This window comes from Apis cerana, linkage group LG2 (genome assembly GCF_029169275.1).
Source record: "Apis cerana isolate GH-2021 linkage group LG2, AcerK_1.0, whole genome shotgun sequence".
Taxonomy (NCBI): domain Eukaryota; kingdom Metazoa; phylum Arthropoda; class Insecta; order Hymenoptera; family Apidae; genus Apis; species Apis cerana.
In genome coordinates, this window is record NC_083853.1 from 6,455,640 (window position 1) to 6,471,638 (window position 15,999).

The 15,999-nt window shown below is 34.6% G+C and overlaps 1 protein-coding gene across 1 annotated transcript in view; it reads left to right on the plus strand.

The window, feature by feature from the left end:
* The first annotated feature begins 8,797 nt into the window (after positions 1-8,797).
* Positions 8,798-15,999, plus strand: part of LOC107996907 (DNA-binding protein D-ETS-4) — a 68,008-nt gene continuing 60,806 nt past the window's right edge. Inside the window, exons 1-3 of the mRNA XM_017055233.3 lie at positions 8,798-8,941; positions 9,029-9,291; positions 9,398-10,427. Of these exons, the coding sequence (XP_016910722.2) occupies positions 10,392-10,427 (36 nt within the window). The 5' untranslated portion in view covers positions 8,798-8,941; positions 9,029-9,291; positions 9,398-10,391. The remainder of the gene's footprint in view (positions 8,942-9,028; positions 9,292-9,397; positions 10,428-15,999) is intronic.

Below are 15,999 nucleotides of genomic sequence, written 5' to 3' on the forward strand. Positions count from 1 at the left end.
ATTTTAAGTTCCTTCTTTAATTGATAGATAAAGGGATATGGGATATAATAATTATTGCCATCGTTTATCGTAAATCGTGTTCAAGAGATTCTTCTTATGTTCATAATATTATTATAACGGTAAAGAAAGGAAGTTTTCTCAGAACTTTTTATTTTATTAACCAAATTCTCTCTCCTCTATAAAATTACGCGCCAAAAAGTTATAATTTTTCGCATTACGCGATCGATCGACCGATCGGGATCAGCGGGAGGATGAAAGTAGGCCCCTGGCTAATCAAAGCCGAGAGGAGCGAAGTCGTCCATCAGCGGGCAAGAAGCGATTTATCGTTTCATTGATTGGCGGGAGGGGGAGGGGGTTTTCGCGAAAGTTGCCGATCGTTCGTGGCGCGATGAGCGAGGAGGAGACGGAACGAGCGGAGGCCGTGTAATTGCGATTCGATTCCTCACGTGTGCGCAATCGAGCCGCGCATTGTCGCTATTGCGACACCGATCTATCGTGGGAATAAGCAACGCCGATTTCTTTCAGCCAGCGATTCCAGAGATGACAGGCTGTGACTCAGATCCCCCCTACCCCCTCCCCCACGTATTGCCACATATTTTCTATGATTCAGCGCGGAAAGGATTCGGTGCGCGCACGGCCAACCGCAAATTGGCTCGCCGATCCGTCCGATCGGCGGATAATTAAGGACGTCCTTGCTCGTATATATTTATCCTATCTCGTGGTCGAGATCGATCGCTATAATTCCGTATGGATCGAGTTGGCTCGGAGAGGGTATCACCGGTTTCTTGCCCGATGCTCGACGCGATATACGATGATACGATAAATTGCAACTTCACCGTTTCGAGTGTTATTACTTTCCTATCGTGCAACGTGGATCGTGAAACGATTCTTCTCCCTTTTACTCTTTCGAACTAGTTGCAATTCGAGCGTAAGCTCGATGAGCTTATTCGTACGTTTTATACATATATATATATGTAACAGTAAAGTAGAGTATCCCTTTTTTCGCCTCGATCGGTCGAAGAATCGATCTCGAGTTGAACAACTTGAATAGACGAGGCGGGATATTAGGGAGGGTATTTGGAAAACGAGTCAATCGAGACGAGCCCCACGCGTTATAAGCCCTAAGCTCTCTCGAGGGAGGGGAGGGGGCGCAAGAGAGGCGTCGGTCTCTTCCCTCGAAAGGTTTCACCGAAAGGCGAGAAAGAGGAGCGAAGAAGGAGAGGAGAGCTAAAGAAGGTGGCGAGGAAAGACGGCTTGGTCGAGGGGGTGAAGGAGGGGAGGGGGAGGAAAGGGAGTTGGTGGGAGTAATGCAGGAGCAAAAGGCAGAAAACACCGGTAGGCAGTTTTGTAGCTGTTTTTATCAGCTTCTGGGCATCGGGGGTTCAGGCTCGACGATGCCAGGACGCATCTTGGGGGGTTCGTGTGGGAACGTACGTCTCTTTAGCGTACCACCTCCGCCCCTCCCCCTCCCACTCTTCCTTCTTTTTATCCTCGTTCGTTCTCGCATCCCTCCTCTTCTCTCGCATCCCGACTCTCCGCTCCGGGCTTCCTTCGCTTGGCTTTCCTTTTTCCTCCGCTCGCCGACTCCGCTCCGGCGACTTGTTCCTCTCCCGTTCGTCTTGCCCGCCCTCCTCCTCCTCCTCCTCTTCCTCCTCCGTTCTACCAAGCTGCCTCGGGTACCAAGGGTCATCGAGGTCACCCTCCACGGTGCACTCGGCTACGTGGTGTGCCCTATATTTACGCACGGTAAGAGCACCCTGAAGAGGAGGAGGCGCTCGCTCCTCTTCCTTCTCTTTCGTTCCTCGTTGTTTCCAGACCCCTCTCCCTCCCTCCTCCTCCTCTTCTCTTCTACTTCTTACAGTTCTCTCCTCCTATCTTTTTTCTCCACCCCCTGCTCAGGTTGCTCTTCAATAAGCGCCGATCGCCTTAAGATCGGCTCACAACAATCATTTCGATGCTTCGTTCGCGAGCTCGACGAGATCGAACGTTTGCTCCATTTGGAGGAAAGATTATCCTGCGCTTTTGTCAACGAGACAGAGTTCTCGTTTGCTTAGGAGGTGGAATTTCCAGTTCTTATGTGATTATTCATGTGATAAATAATTGTGAATCAATATTGAATATCCTTGTCGAAGGTTTTCGAGAGATTATTAGAACGGAACGGTTGTGCGAATGAGATTGGGATGTTTAATGAGGGTCCATTAATGTCGCGTTAGCCTTTAGCCCAGTATTACATCAGTTATATATTTAGCTTTCGAAGATGCACGATAAATCATTGGTAATTTTAATGTTAACGTAATAACGGGAAGATTGAGGCAGGTTCTTTCTTATGCCTCGCATTCTGACACTGAATGCTCATTAAGAAACTCATAACTCGAGAAGTTGTGTGCGAGTGGCAGTGACTCATGCGGATAGACATGTTAAAAGATTGTTCCAACATCCTATGTTATTGCCTTCGCTTACGAATCATAACTCTTTCGATATTAAGAGCTCCTGAATTCATTCTGCAAAAAGAAAAAGAAAATTAATTCCTCCTTTATTTCGTTTTTCTACTCGTGTCTTAAGATTTTTTTCTTCTTCTTTTTCTTTTTTCCATCGTAGGACAGATAATTGCTCCTTGCAGAAAACGGAAAGATCTTCCATCGAGGTTAATCGTTTGATTCTTGAAATGGTAGATTGTAAGATTGAAATTAAAAAATTTTCCGACGAACAGACGAACAGCTTGGTTCTTTTTCTCTCGTTAATAACAGAAACTCGTGAAATGAAACAGGGATATATTTAAACAGCAATCATAAATTTTTATATTAAATTAAGAGATTTACGGAGTGTGAAGTGGACCAATTAGATTTTTCTTTCTCTAATTTAATTCCCGTTAACAAAATAAGCGCAACGATTGAAGAACATTAATATGAATTCCAATTTAAAAGAAAAAATGTAGCGCATCAATTTCTCTTCCCCAGATCTTAAGAAATTTTCGTGAAGAACGTATTATTCTGTTCCCTAAAAAGAAAAAGAAGAAAAGGAAAGAAAGAAAATTACTCGCAAAGACAGCGTAACACTTCCCTTCCATAAATCAAGGTGTTCGCTACAGAATATTAATTTATAATAATCGATCCGTGGAGAGAATCGCATTCTGAAAGGTTGCGACAGTGCCTACTACGGGTAAAGGTTACGAATACGAAATTGCAATGCCGTCGTCGTGTCGTAACCTTTTCTCGAACACCGTGCACAGGGATATACACGCGGGATAATGGGCTGGTATTATCCGTTTGAATTGTAATTACCTTGCCACGGCCTCCACGCCTATTCTCAATACCATTTTTCGACCTGTTGCCTTGTCTTTCACGATTTTATCTAACGAAACCCGTGCCCGTTTCGCCATTGATCTGCGTCATCGCGCGCAGGTGCGAAACCTCTTATAACTTTCGATGCCGTTTCGCGTCATCGAACGAGACACCTCGTTCCACCTCGTTCCACCACGCCGTTTCCTTAGGAAACGTTCTTCTCTTTGGCAGTGCGTAAACCTTAAGATCGGGAGGGGGACGGGAGTGGTGGATAGGAACACGTAAACGCCTAATGAACCGCGCGAAAAAGCGAATACGCTGGGCGTAACAAGGCGTCTGGCTTGTTAATTAGCCGCTTAAGAGAAGCCTAGACGATCATTGCAATATTATCCAGCTTGTGGATGGTTGTTAACCGCGGCTATTAAAAGAAGATATAACGCTTAGGTGAAAGGGAATGGTCTTTTGTGCGAGGCGCGATTACGAGGTGGTGGCAAAAACGCGATGCGGCTATCCGATTGTGGGATGATTATTTTATACGTTATTTTATATTTACGATCGAAAATCTTATATCGTACGATGGTATATTTATCTCTTTAATTAAGACGATATATGACTTATATAACGTATGAAGATTATCTCGAAAAGCGATCTCTTTGTCAGTATTTGTTCGGTATTTTTAATTTTTCCGGGTTTTAAGCAACTTTGAAAACCGGTAATTCATCCAGGCTCAATTTATAGAATAAATAAATGGAACATATTTGCGTAATCGGGTATCGTTGAGAGGAATTCTTCGCAATTTGCCTTTATCGTCTCTTCTAATCCTCGTAAATTTCAACTGTCTTTTATTACTCGATATTAAACTTTCGCAATTGATTAGGTTCATTGGAAAATGATTATCGATTAAGTGAACGAGGTATCGTGTTTTTCTTGTTGGACGGATGTGTACGGTGCCTAAAGATGCTCCGGAGACCTCATGCAAGATACCACGGGGTGGTCGCAATACGCGAACGTTACGAAGATGCGGGACGATGAAAAATCTCTGGTATCTGAGGCGAAGATCCCTCGAACAATGGGATATCTTCGGGACCGACTCGGTTACGGTGGACAATTATTGCTCGATTGCCGGAAGATAATGTTTCATCGTGGATGAAATAATGATTTTCTTTCGGCCGGACGAAAACATGTGAAAATTCCACGATAATGGCGGCCGTAAATTATTTCTGTCCTCGGTTGTACCGATGGCATCAACGATAATTGGATACCACGGTCTTCAAGGGATGACCGGGGTACGATAAATTTTGAAGAAAGGAAAAGTGATCTGGTTCACTTTCCTCTGTTCACCCACTCGGCTCGAGCTTATGCACGATAATGTACGGCCGTAGTTTCGTTTTACGACTTTTACGCCACGCGAGGCCATTTAATCGAATGGCTACATGTTGAATCGCATTATGAGACGAGATGTGTAAAGGATTCGTCTTTATTTATCGTTGAAAGATTTCTCTATTTGATTCTTGGATACTTTCGACGATACTTTTTATCGACTAATGTACGTATTACGGAATTATTTCAAACTTATCAATTATAAATTGAAAAAATTAATATTTATCTATATTTATTATTAATAGATCAATTATTGGATAGATCAACTTTTTCAATTTTCAATACATTTAAATAATGGTTAGTTATATAATTGATAACGATATAACAAATTATCAAATATTTGATTGTCTTCAACAACGGTAAAGCGATAAAGTTAGCCCGTTTCGTTAGCCCATATTTCTAACTTATCCGCGCTTTTTTCGTTTGTCTCCAAAAAAAAGAAAAAGGGGGATAGAAACGTGTGCTCGACGTCAGCTTGCACCGCATATCCGCCACGAATGTCGCAGATTGCGAAAAAGACGTACGTGCCCTTGTACTTGGCTCAGCCGCATACGAGCCGCAGTTCTTTTCTTACCGACATAAATCCTCCTCCTTTTTTTATTTTCTCGTGCTTTCTCACAGCTGAACGACGTTAACGCGGCGAACAACGACGTCACTGCCGCAAGTCGAACGCTTTTATTTTCCGCTCGCCTCTGCGATTCTCACACGATCCTCTCTCTCTCTCTCTCTCTCTCTCTCTCTCTCTCTCTCTCTCTCTTTCTCTCTTCTCGAGAAACCGGGGTGAATAAAACAGGCCGCGAGACAAAACTGTTTTCACCGAATCAAGCTCCCCCGATTTCCGTCCCAGTGACGCAATTCCGTTTATCCAATCAGATGAACGATAAGATGATAGAAAGTAGGATATGATCGTTAAGAGAGGAACAGATGCAGTTTTTGCAATGAACGATGCAGTACTTGATGATACGTAGTACAGTCATCCAGGAAAGTCTTGGTTAATAAAAAAGAAATGAAGAAAATTTTTAATTGTGCATGTTACATAATTTTTGTGTAAAGTAATAACGATGAGACAGCAGTTATTGTCGTATTTCTGGGATAGAACGTGATGATTTTGCAGTGAAATGTTAAAGAATTTTATTTTGATAAAACTAGCCTGTTTGTAAGATGTATGAAAAGAGAGATTTTTAAGTGTAAATTGAATTTTTTTATGAATTCAAGTATGATTTCCTGTGTGTCATTTATTATTCACATAATGATAAGAAAATAAAATAAAACGAGAACGATGAGTGAAAGGAGGATGATGAGTAAAGTTTGTTTAGGATATAATATTTCAAAATGAATGTTTCAAGTGAATTTCTTTCTTCTTTTGATTCTTTTACTGAAATTCGTATCAATTCTATCGAATATTAGAATCCTTAAGAAATTATTTATATCCATATTAATCATCGCTTTATAATTATACATTAATTATACATTTTAAATAAACAAAATTCTTCGAAAACAATTAATTGAACGGATTTGACTCATCATGACGTTAAGAGAAAATAATGCGACATTGTTGAAAATATAACCGAAACGGTTGAGAGACATGTGTAAATAGATATCTTACGTGTCATAATTTGCATCGATGAACGTAAATCGATTTTTTTCAAATGAAAATGAATTAATTTCCCAGCCGGATACTGGATCGACTTTCGCAACGGGGAAAGACCGATTCAAGCACAGCCACGTAAACTGCGTGCTTGAATGGTAAACCTGATCGTTAGCCCGTGAACGGTTCTACAATAACGTTTAAAGTGTTTTTATTAGGTAATAAGACCTATTGAAATCGATAGATCAACAGGGCAGTAAAATTTATCATCTCGTACGTATCTCCTATATTTGCATAAGAATTTTTTTGCTCGATCAGAGTGGAGAGTTCCGTTGTATAATCGGCATCAATGGATATCATTCTACTCTCTTGTAATCAATTAAAAATTATCGTGTCCTGTCGATTGATAGAATTTATCGTCCCTGAATTATCTTAAATTTGATCTACTAATCGCGATACCTTGAATATTAATTCGAGTTTCTGGAATTATACGTATATAAAAACCGAGCGCTGAAATTTTAATATAGCCATAGATTAGATCTTTAAATCTTCGTTATTGACCGTGATTTATCGAAATTTAATTAGCCTTTTTTTTTTTTGCGTGGAAATATTTATTACATAAATATCGACTATGAAATTCCAAATATAGTTATTGAACTTGAATCAAGTATTTTCCACGAGTATCAATCACGATTATTTCTAATTTTTTTGTTGAATAAAATTGTTTTTCGCTTGTCGTAATTACGCTAAAAGAATAGGAAGGCTGAAAAGTGTAGCAATTCAAAGAGAACTGTAGACAATGGTTGTCAGTGTTTTATCTGTTTCGTGTAGGCGCTTGGCATTCTAATAGTAACACAGCCAACAGTTCTTATTTATAGTACATTGAAGATTTCTTCTGACAAAAATTTCATCTGATATTGATTATTAAATGCAATATTAAATAAATAATCTTTATTCTTTTTAAAAAAAAATAATGTTAAACGATTGAGAAATATATTTAATTAAAAACTTATTATTTTTGCTGAGCTCTCTCAAATGATTAACCAAGTATTTTATTTATCTAAATGTGATTCATTGGATGAAATGTCAGAATGATTCTGATGAAACTTGAAACCCTATGAATAGAAAAGAATTATAAGAAAAAAAGGGAGAAGGAGAAGGGAGAGAAACGAATTCACATTTTTATTTAATTTCTTGAGCAAACTTTCTATCTATATAGGGAAAACACAAATTTGTGACGCATATAGACGCAAAAACTGATTGTTACCACGTAATTGATCGTTTCCTGTAATCAACGTTACATTATTAACTATATAATTAAAATTTAATTTATATCTTTTTGCGATAGAGAAATTAACTCATTTTTTCTCTCTTTCTCTTACGAATAAAAGCGTGATTGTAATTTATGATTTCCGTTATTTTTTTTTTTTTCCTAATAAATAACTGTTTCTTATATTTACGCTCGGATGAAAACTTATTTTTTTTTTTTTAATTATTGGATTAGTCATCTATCACATGATCTGTAAATGTATGTTGGCACGTGTCTTTGCTTCTGTTGCAAATATTTGAAGAATCCTGAGCATTTATTATTTTGCAGAAGTTTGTGTATGTGTAGAATAATGAAAAACGATGATGTCGTGATTCTTATCTTATAAAATAATTTTTCACGACATTCACCACATTTCAAGTTTTCTCATTTTTTTAGATTTATCATTTTCTCGTTACGATGATATTAATTTTGATACAAAATTGGTTTATTTTATACCAATTTATTAAATAACTAAATAAAGAAAAAGATATTGGATATTTATCTTTGCTGCTACGATTAATCGTCCAATAAAAATTCTTTATCGTAAGATAAACAAGTCTCACGTAATATCAGCAATAGAGATTGCTTTTTAATGAAACAATTATTCTTGAAAAATAAATTTTCAAGATATTATATATAAATAAAATAACTTTATTTACTATGTTATATTTTATACAAATAAAAAATCACTAACAATTTAATAATTTATATTTATATATAAAAAATAGAAAATTAAAGCAAAAGAAAAAATAAATAAATAACAACACAGTACATATTTCATAATTCTTTTTCAAATTTTGTTTCGTCATCAAGATAAAATTCTTCAAAATAATATCTACTCTCCGAATATACATACATCTTTTCGAACATAATCACACTTTGAACATAATCTCGATCATTAATTCACGAGTATCGTATTATCCCAAGCATCGTACAATTTACACGATCGATTACAAACGAGGCGTAATTTCCGGTACTTCGCAGACAGTTTAATCTCTCAAAAGTTTTACGTCAGAGCAGGAAAAGTCTGGCCTGGAATCCGTTTCACAATCCTTGGTAGCGGCGCCATCGTCCCGCATCGCCATAAGTCAGAAAGGGCCATTGTGTCCACTTTTCCTCTATAAAGCGTGTCGCGGATCTAATCGCCGACTAATCGCCCACGCAAATACCTGCGTGCTCTCGCGCGAATCGTTAGAGTGCATAGAGTGCAAGGAGCGTGTATACCGGGATATTTACAGTCGGATCAAGGTTGGTAGCGGATTCTGCGCTTCGTCCCGAGCAAAAAGAAACTGCCGCAACAAAACTTTTCATCGGTTATTTTCGATTCTTACGATATTATCTTTCTCTTTTCCTTTTACAATGGCTGCGAATCGCTTCCTTAACGTAAGAAGTGCACATGATACATAATATAATTGTTCATTTTGTTATTTAATTGCTATAATAATTTGGTGTATTTATTTTGATCTTCAGATATTTGAAAATATATATTTGCAAAATAAAATAATATGGATAGTGAAACTTTTAGGAAAAAGTGGGAGTGAAATTAAATTTTTAGATATAAAAATTATAAAAATTGGGAATTTATTATTAAGAATTTTTTAGAAAATCCTGATACTTGAAAAAATTTTAATCTAGTTTGATTTATTTTGATTAAAATTTTATCGAAATTAAATATAAAATAAAACTACTTATTAATATAATTTTATGGTGAATATGAAGGTTATAAATTTATTGTAAGTACTCGTGTCATTTATATATAAATTCAAATATTTCTCAATTTTTTTTTCAAAGTAGGTTAAAACGTAATAAGTTTTCTTGTTTTACAAATAATTAAATTAGACACTCTTCATCGTTACTTTTAATTACAAATCGTTAAGCAAATTGTACAGTGATCGTATCATCGGTAAAAACGACGAACGTTTTGCGCATGCGCATGAATCTTTAGTAGGTCGCGTCAACGGCTTGAACGAACACGTCCCGCGTCGCTCCTTCAGTCATATAAAGGTATCTCGAGATATATCACGCGTATAAATTCCCATAATCGACTAAAAAAGTGCCTTCACCTTCACCTTTAATTCGCGTCATTATCATAAAACATAAGTGTCGTTGAAAAGTTTCAAAATCGAGTGATTCGTGAATTGACACAACCTCTAAACACGTGAATGTGCCAAGTGAATGTACCGTATTTATTCCTTTCTCGAAGTTGCGTTGAAGACTGATGGACAAATTCCTCGAAAGAATGGGATATCGACGGAAAAAAAGAGGTAACTTTTAAAGATAATCGTTCAAATAATCCATAAAAATACGTAGAGGGTATCAGTGCTCAAGGATTGTCAAAAGTTTTGCGAGGAAGGCGCGCGAGAAAGGTGCGCGCGCGCACGATAGTAGGTCGAATCGCGTTCGGCGAAGTTCGGCTATATTCGTATACGTTCGGTACGCTCGAATTCGAAGTTCGTTCGCGGCGACCGCGCGCTCGCTGTTCGGTCAGTCAGTCAGTCGCACGCGGCATACGAAGGCCTCGAAGAGTCGAGGGAGGTTCGAAGACGCGCGAAATATAACAGAATAAGAGACAGAGACTGGATAAGGTGAGGGGAAGGAACGATAAGTGACTCGAAGAAAAGAAAACACAGGGTGGAAAGACGACACAGCGGAATCTTATATCGCGCGTTGTCTTTTGTCATAAAGACTGGAGCCGCTCTAGCGAGTGAGTCGATCTCTCTTCTCGATTCGAGAGATCGACTGCTATCCTTCGAGGCAGCGTCGGTTTGGCAGACGGAAGAGAAATTGGCAAAAGTGTGATAGCAGAGAGGAAAAAAGCACCTACAAATACGAGATGGTGTACGGAGGAGGCTTCGACATGGTGGAAACGGTGAGTTATATGTTTTTGTTTATATGCCGCGAGCTATATGAGGCGTGGAAAAATTCTTCGAATTTTGTTTGAAATAACAGCTTGTGCGTCGTACGTACGTGTTTATATTGTCAATCGTATAATATACATCTTTACCTAATATTAGTTCCTTATTATTTATTTAAATTTATAAAATAGATGTCATTTATAAATTATTTATTGATTCATTGGTAGAAATACATATCTTATTAAATGATAATACGTTAATATTTTGAAAAAATATATGATATTTGAATAAATCTTAAAATTTATTTTAAAAAGAATTGTATTGAACAGGGAACTAATATTTTAAAGATTGTGTACCGAGTATATATACGATAGCAAGAAAAAAATTGGCGCCAAAGCTGTCATCATTCGAATATATACTACGCACGACACAAATGCAAAGTTAGGCGCGAATTTTAAAATAGTTGTCACCAAGTTACCATTTCTTAATATAACATATTACATATTACATCGATATAATATATTACAACAAATGTTTTCATTGTATTAATAATGTAGATATAATAAAGAAAAGAAAAAAATAAGAAAATTTAAATCTTAATATAGTATTAAGTATAAGATTAATTTCATAATTAATAAATAAAAACTACTTGTTTTTTTTTTATTTCTTTCAATTTTTTTTCAATTCAATACAATAATAATCATAAAATTAATTTTCATAGTAAATTTTATGTTTTTTCATTTTCTTTCTTTTCTATTATATTAATTACTTAATACAATGAAAAATTCATTAAACAATAATAAAATCATTACGTATAATCAAAATTAATTAACGAACACAATGTTGCATATATATTTAATTTATTCTTGTCGAAACGATTTTCAAAAGTTCGTAATTCTCAGAAAAATGGAAATGAGTTAGCGGATTTCACGGGATTTTTATCGCGAATTAGCTGACAAAACTCTCGAGACATTCGAGGTAAAACCTATTTGCACGTAAAACGCACGGCAATTAGAATTAATTTGACCGAGCCACTTTAAAGGCAACGGGTGTTTTACAAGTGAAATGTCATTCTAAACCGGCTGGTTGACGATAATGAGCAAAAATGTCATCGACCTGTCAACGAGGATTTGGATAATTTTTTTTCCTTGATGATTAAAATTTTGTAACATTCGCGTAACATCTGTTCTTTTGTTAGTAACTAACTACGAAATCCTTGTAAAGCATATTTGCAAATCAGCGAGATAAATTTATCTCGTTTGAATATCTACATATGTGGATGGATAAAAGGTAGAATTCTAAGAAACTTCTGCATAATATTTTTGTTCTGCGACAAATGTTTTCGTATTCGTTCACGCATATGTAAATCCCATAATGAATGCTCGTGTAATTTTTATTTTATTATCCTCTTCATTATACATGATTGCATCGATTAAATAATCAGTATAATTTTATTTTTCATTTACAAATTGTTTGTTTGATCATTGAGGTAGACTCGTGATTGATTTTTCTACAATGATAAATATATCATTAGATTATGTTATTATTAGATTAGATTATGTTATTAAGTTGATTATTGAGAGATGCAAATTTTAATTCATTATTTCATTCTTATTTATTGTTTTTACAATTATTATTTTTATTGTTTTATCGTTTTATAATTACATTTTTTTTTCTCGGATTAAACTTGATTACTTTATTTTATACAGATTTTTGATAAGGATCATGTATTAAATTTTAACGTTGTTTTTATAGTAATTAACTTTTATGATGATTAATATTCATATTATATCTCGACGTTTTTAACGAGCCACTTCGATAAGACAGTTGTATATATATGTATTTTATGATGTAATTAGGGGTAACGTTTCATCTTGATGGAAAACAGAAATTATTAATTTATAAGTAGGAAATATTTGTAGAAAATATAGTCAAGTATATTATTTTGTTATTTCGTATATTTATTTTTTTATTTCGATAAAAATATATTATCATTAAATAAATATATTATCAATAATATTTTAATGACAATTACTTAGAATTCGAATCAAAGTTAGAATTCTGATCAAGTTTTTCTTTTTTTATATAAAATTTAATATATTTATTTCACAATTTTTGTTTAAAAAATATCTATGTAATATTCACAAACATAGTTTATTTCGTTATAGATTCGCTCCAGTTTCTCTTGATTTCATATCTTCGTACATTCAAAATAAACGTGCTTTTCTACGATTTAATCGAGATTCGATATCGTTGAAATTATTCAATGCACATTATCTTACCCATCGTGAATCAATGTAAACGCAGTTTCGCTATTACGAACACATTGTCCCAGTTTGTTTAAGTAGATACGGCCCTGTTGTAGAAAGACACAAACAGACGATCGCGCGGAAGGCTAACTTTCGAATCTACTACTACTAAATTGTAGCTAGTCAGATAGACGAGAAATTCATTCGGCTAGTACGTAATGGAAAATTTTATAGCGAAAAAAGGAGGCGAAATATGATGGTTTCTGAGATTTTTCCGATCGAAATCTCGTTAGGGAATGTAATTCTTCATTTACGACTTGTCGATCATTTAAATTGTCAATCATTATATTAATTATGAATCTCTTCATCGAGAATAAAATTTTTATTACTGGCGTATATATCTTGTCAGAATTTTTCTTTTCTTTTATCAATTAATAAAATCGTATATTTAAATAAAAATATATACGATAGATATACGGAATAAGAATAAATTATCTGGATATTTTTTTTCTTATTATATCCAGTATTCAACTTTTAAAGAAGAGAAAACTAATTTATTATTTAATATTCGAAACTATTATCAAAAATATATAAAGTTTTATATAAATTTTATTTATACATCAAATTCGATTCTTTGAAAGTTAATTAATTTAGAATTCAGTATTAACTTTTTTATCATATAAAAATTATTACTTTCTTCAAAATTTCAATATTCCGATTAAAATTTGAATTATTTTATTAAATACAAATAATTTTTATCTTATGTTACATACAAAAGGAATGGCGCAAGCCAATATGCGAGAATTGATAGGAGAGAGTGATTATAATTGATTCCTTTTTATCTCTTCTTCGATGATAAACTTCATTTACGACGGAGACATTAAAATTATTTTTTGCTCGTCCATTTTTCTTGCAAAGAGCAAGATACCGAGATTTAATTTCGCTTTCACAATTTATTTTTATTTTTACACGAAAAATTCATAATTGCACTTTTTCTACTTATATTTCTTTCTTGGGCTACGTGTAACTTTTCGTATAACCGATTTCGATCTATTTCTGTTTTTGCTTTATACATTTTCTCGTAGGAAATATGTATCATCGATTCCATTTTATTACTATAGACAATTATTTCACATGCCATTTAGCTTTATCTCGTGTCTCGATCATTTTTACTTTATCTTATTTTTTTTTTGTCGACTGGTTAATGCATATGTTCTGTAATAGAATTATGTATTCATGAAAGAGCTCTATAAAACCCGACGACATGAATTTTACATTACCATATTCACGTATTAGATGTATATAAAATTTTGCTATTCTGCACTGTCACCTTTGTCCTTCGACTCTATGTTATAACATTTCCTTTCTTCCTTGTTTTCCTTCTTTTTTCATCTTTATCTATAGATATGCACTATGTTCATTCCTTCTTTAAGCCATTTAACAGAGCGTTGAATTCGAATCGCTCTTTATTCTTAAAATATTCCCTCCTCCGTGAGCGAGATACCTTCATTTCGTATTCTCTTTTATGTTTGCACTCGATCGATCATATGTAAACTTAACGTGGAAATTCCACGAATAATTAAGCATCTAATGTCACTGTTGGATCATGTAAAATTTTCCATAGTTATCATTATTTATTTTTAAATGTAGATCAATATTTAATCACTAATTCATATTTTAAAAAGATTATTAATTTATTTTAGAAAAGTCGTTTTATTCTAGAAATTTCTATTATTATTAGAAAATTTTCCTATTATTATTAATATTATTATTATTATTATCATTTATCTTAGAGAAATTATTTTAATGCAAAAATTTCTAGAATTATTGTTAGATATATCGTTTCGTCGTTTTATCATACAATGCATAGGACGTTAATATCAAATATTGCATTCTTTGATTAAATAACATTCATTTCATTTTACGTGTACCTCTATATTTAACGATAACGATTTCTTATTATACATGAATTTTTTTTATAATCCTCTATAAATCTACATTGTAGCTTTTTTTAAAGATTCGTGCCAATAGCCATGTTTTATATCGTAACGCGCACTGCTGATGCATTTTAAAATCTGTTATTAACATTTAATTTCATCATATTGCTTTATACGTTTTATTCATTGCGATATTAAATGGAAATATTCCAACACTTTCTTGATCCACGTTCGTTTTCTTCGAGTTTTTTCTTTTTTTCTTTTTTTTCTTTTTCTTTTTTTTTTCTTTTTTTCCTTTAGCTATATAATAATGATGATTATATCTCATTGTGCTCGTAAAGTTAGTCATAAACCGGCAATATAATACATACGCGTGTCTTGTTCATAATTTTTCAAGAGTTTAAATGCTTCCCTGATTCATTCGGCCTTCGTTCGATATCAACTTTTATTCAAACTCTGTATTATATGTTGGAACCTGAATTTGAAAAGTGATTGTATTTTCTTCACCCTTGATATCCTCGTTACAACAAAAGTTGTAAAAGCGACAAGTTAGAAGCGTGCTAATATGTTTGATCAAACATTTTCCTGATCCACGTAACAAGATGGATCGTACTCATTTGTCATGTAGTACAAAATATAGTAAAAGAAAGTTTATTTCATCATAGAAGCAATGATTCATCGTACCAATTCTTTCTACGTGCAACACGAGTCGAAATTCCTTACGTACAAGTTGTTATTGTTACGAAATCGGCCTAATTTAATAAGAATATGTGAAAGGTATAGTTTTTTGAGATTCTTAAGAAGTAATGATTCGTTATTCTTTCGACCCTTCCTGTATAATAATATATAATTATCATTCAATAATTAAATTCGATTTTTCAAATTCTTTCTAGAAAAAATTCTCAACTCTTTCGTAACGTGGAATCGAATAATCTAATTCTTCAAAAAAACAACACTCTCCAAATAATTCATCATTGGTTGCATCACTGCAAGTCTTTATCAGAATACAGGACGATCAAAGAGGTTCAAACAGTCACGTATGCTCTCTCGTGGCCGACCACGTAAATAGAGTGTAATTAAAAAATTTCTTTGTGTCGGGGCGTTGTATATATAGTTGATGTCCTTGCCGAGGCAATTCAAAATCCTGTCCCGCATTAGCGAGGGCGTGGTTGGCCGATCGTTCCTGGTCCGAGGATAGCAGCTTCGTAGTAATTGCACCAGACCCGTTTCAACGCCGCGACTTTTCTCCAATTCTCCACCTTTTTCTCGCCAATTTTATTTCCGCCTATATATTTCTCTCGCCGCGTCAACGGTCCGCAATAAGGATCGAATTATCCATTCCCTTCTCTTCTTTTCTCTGATCGACGCCTCGTCGATCGGGGCGGCGGAAAAAGCCGCAC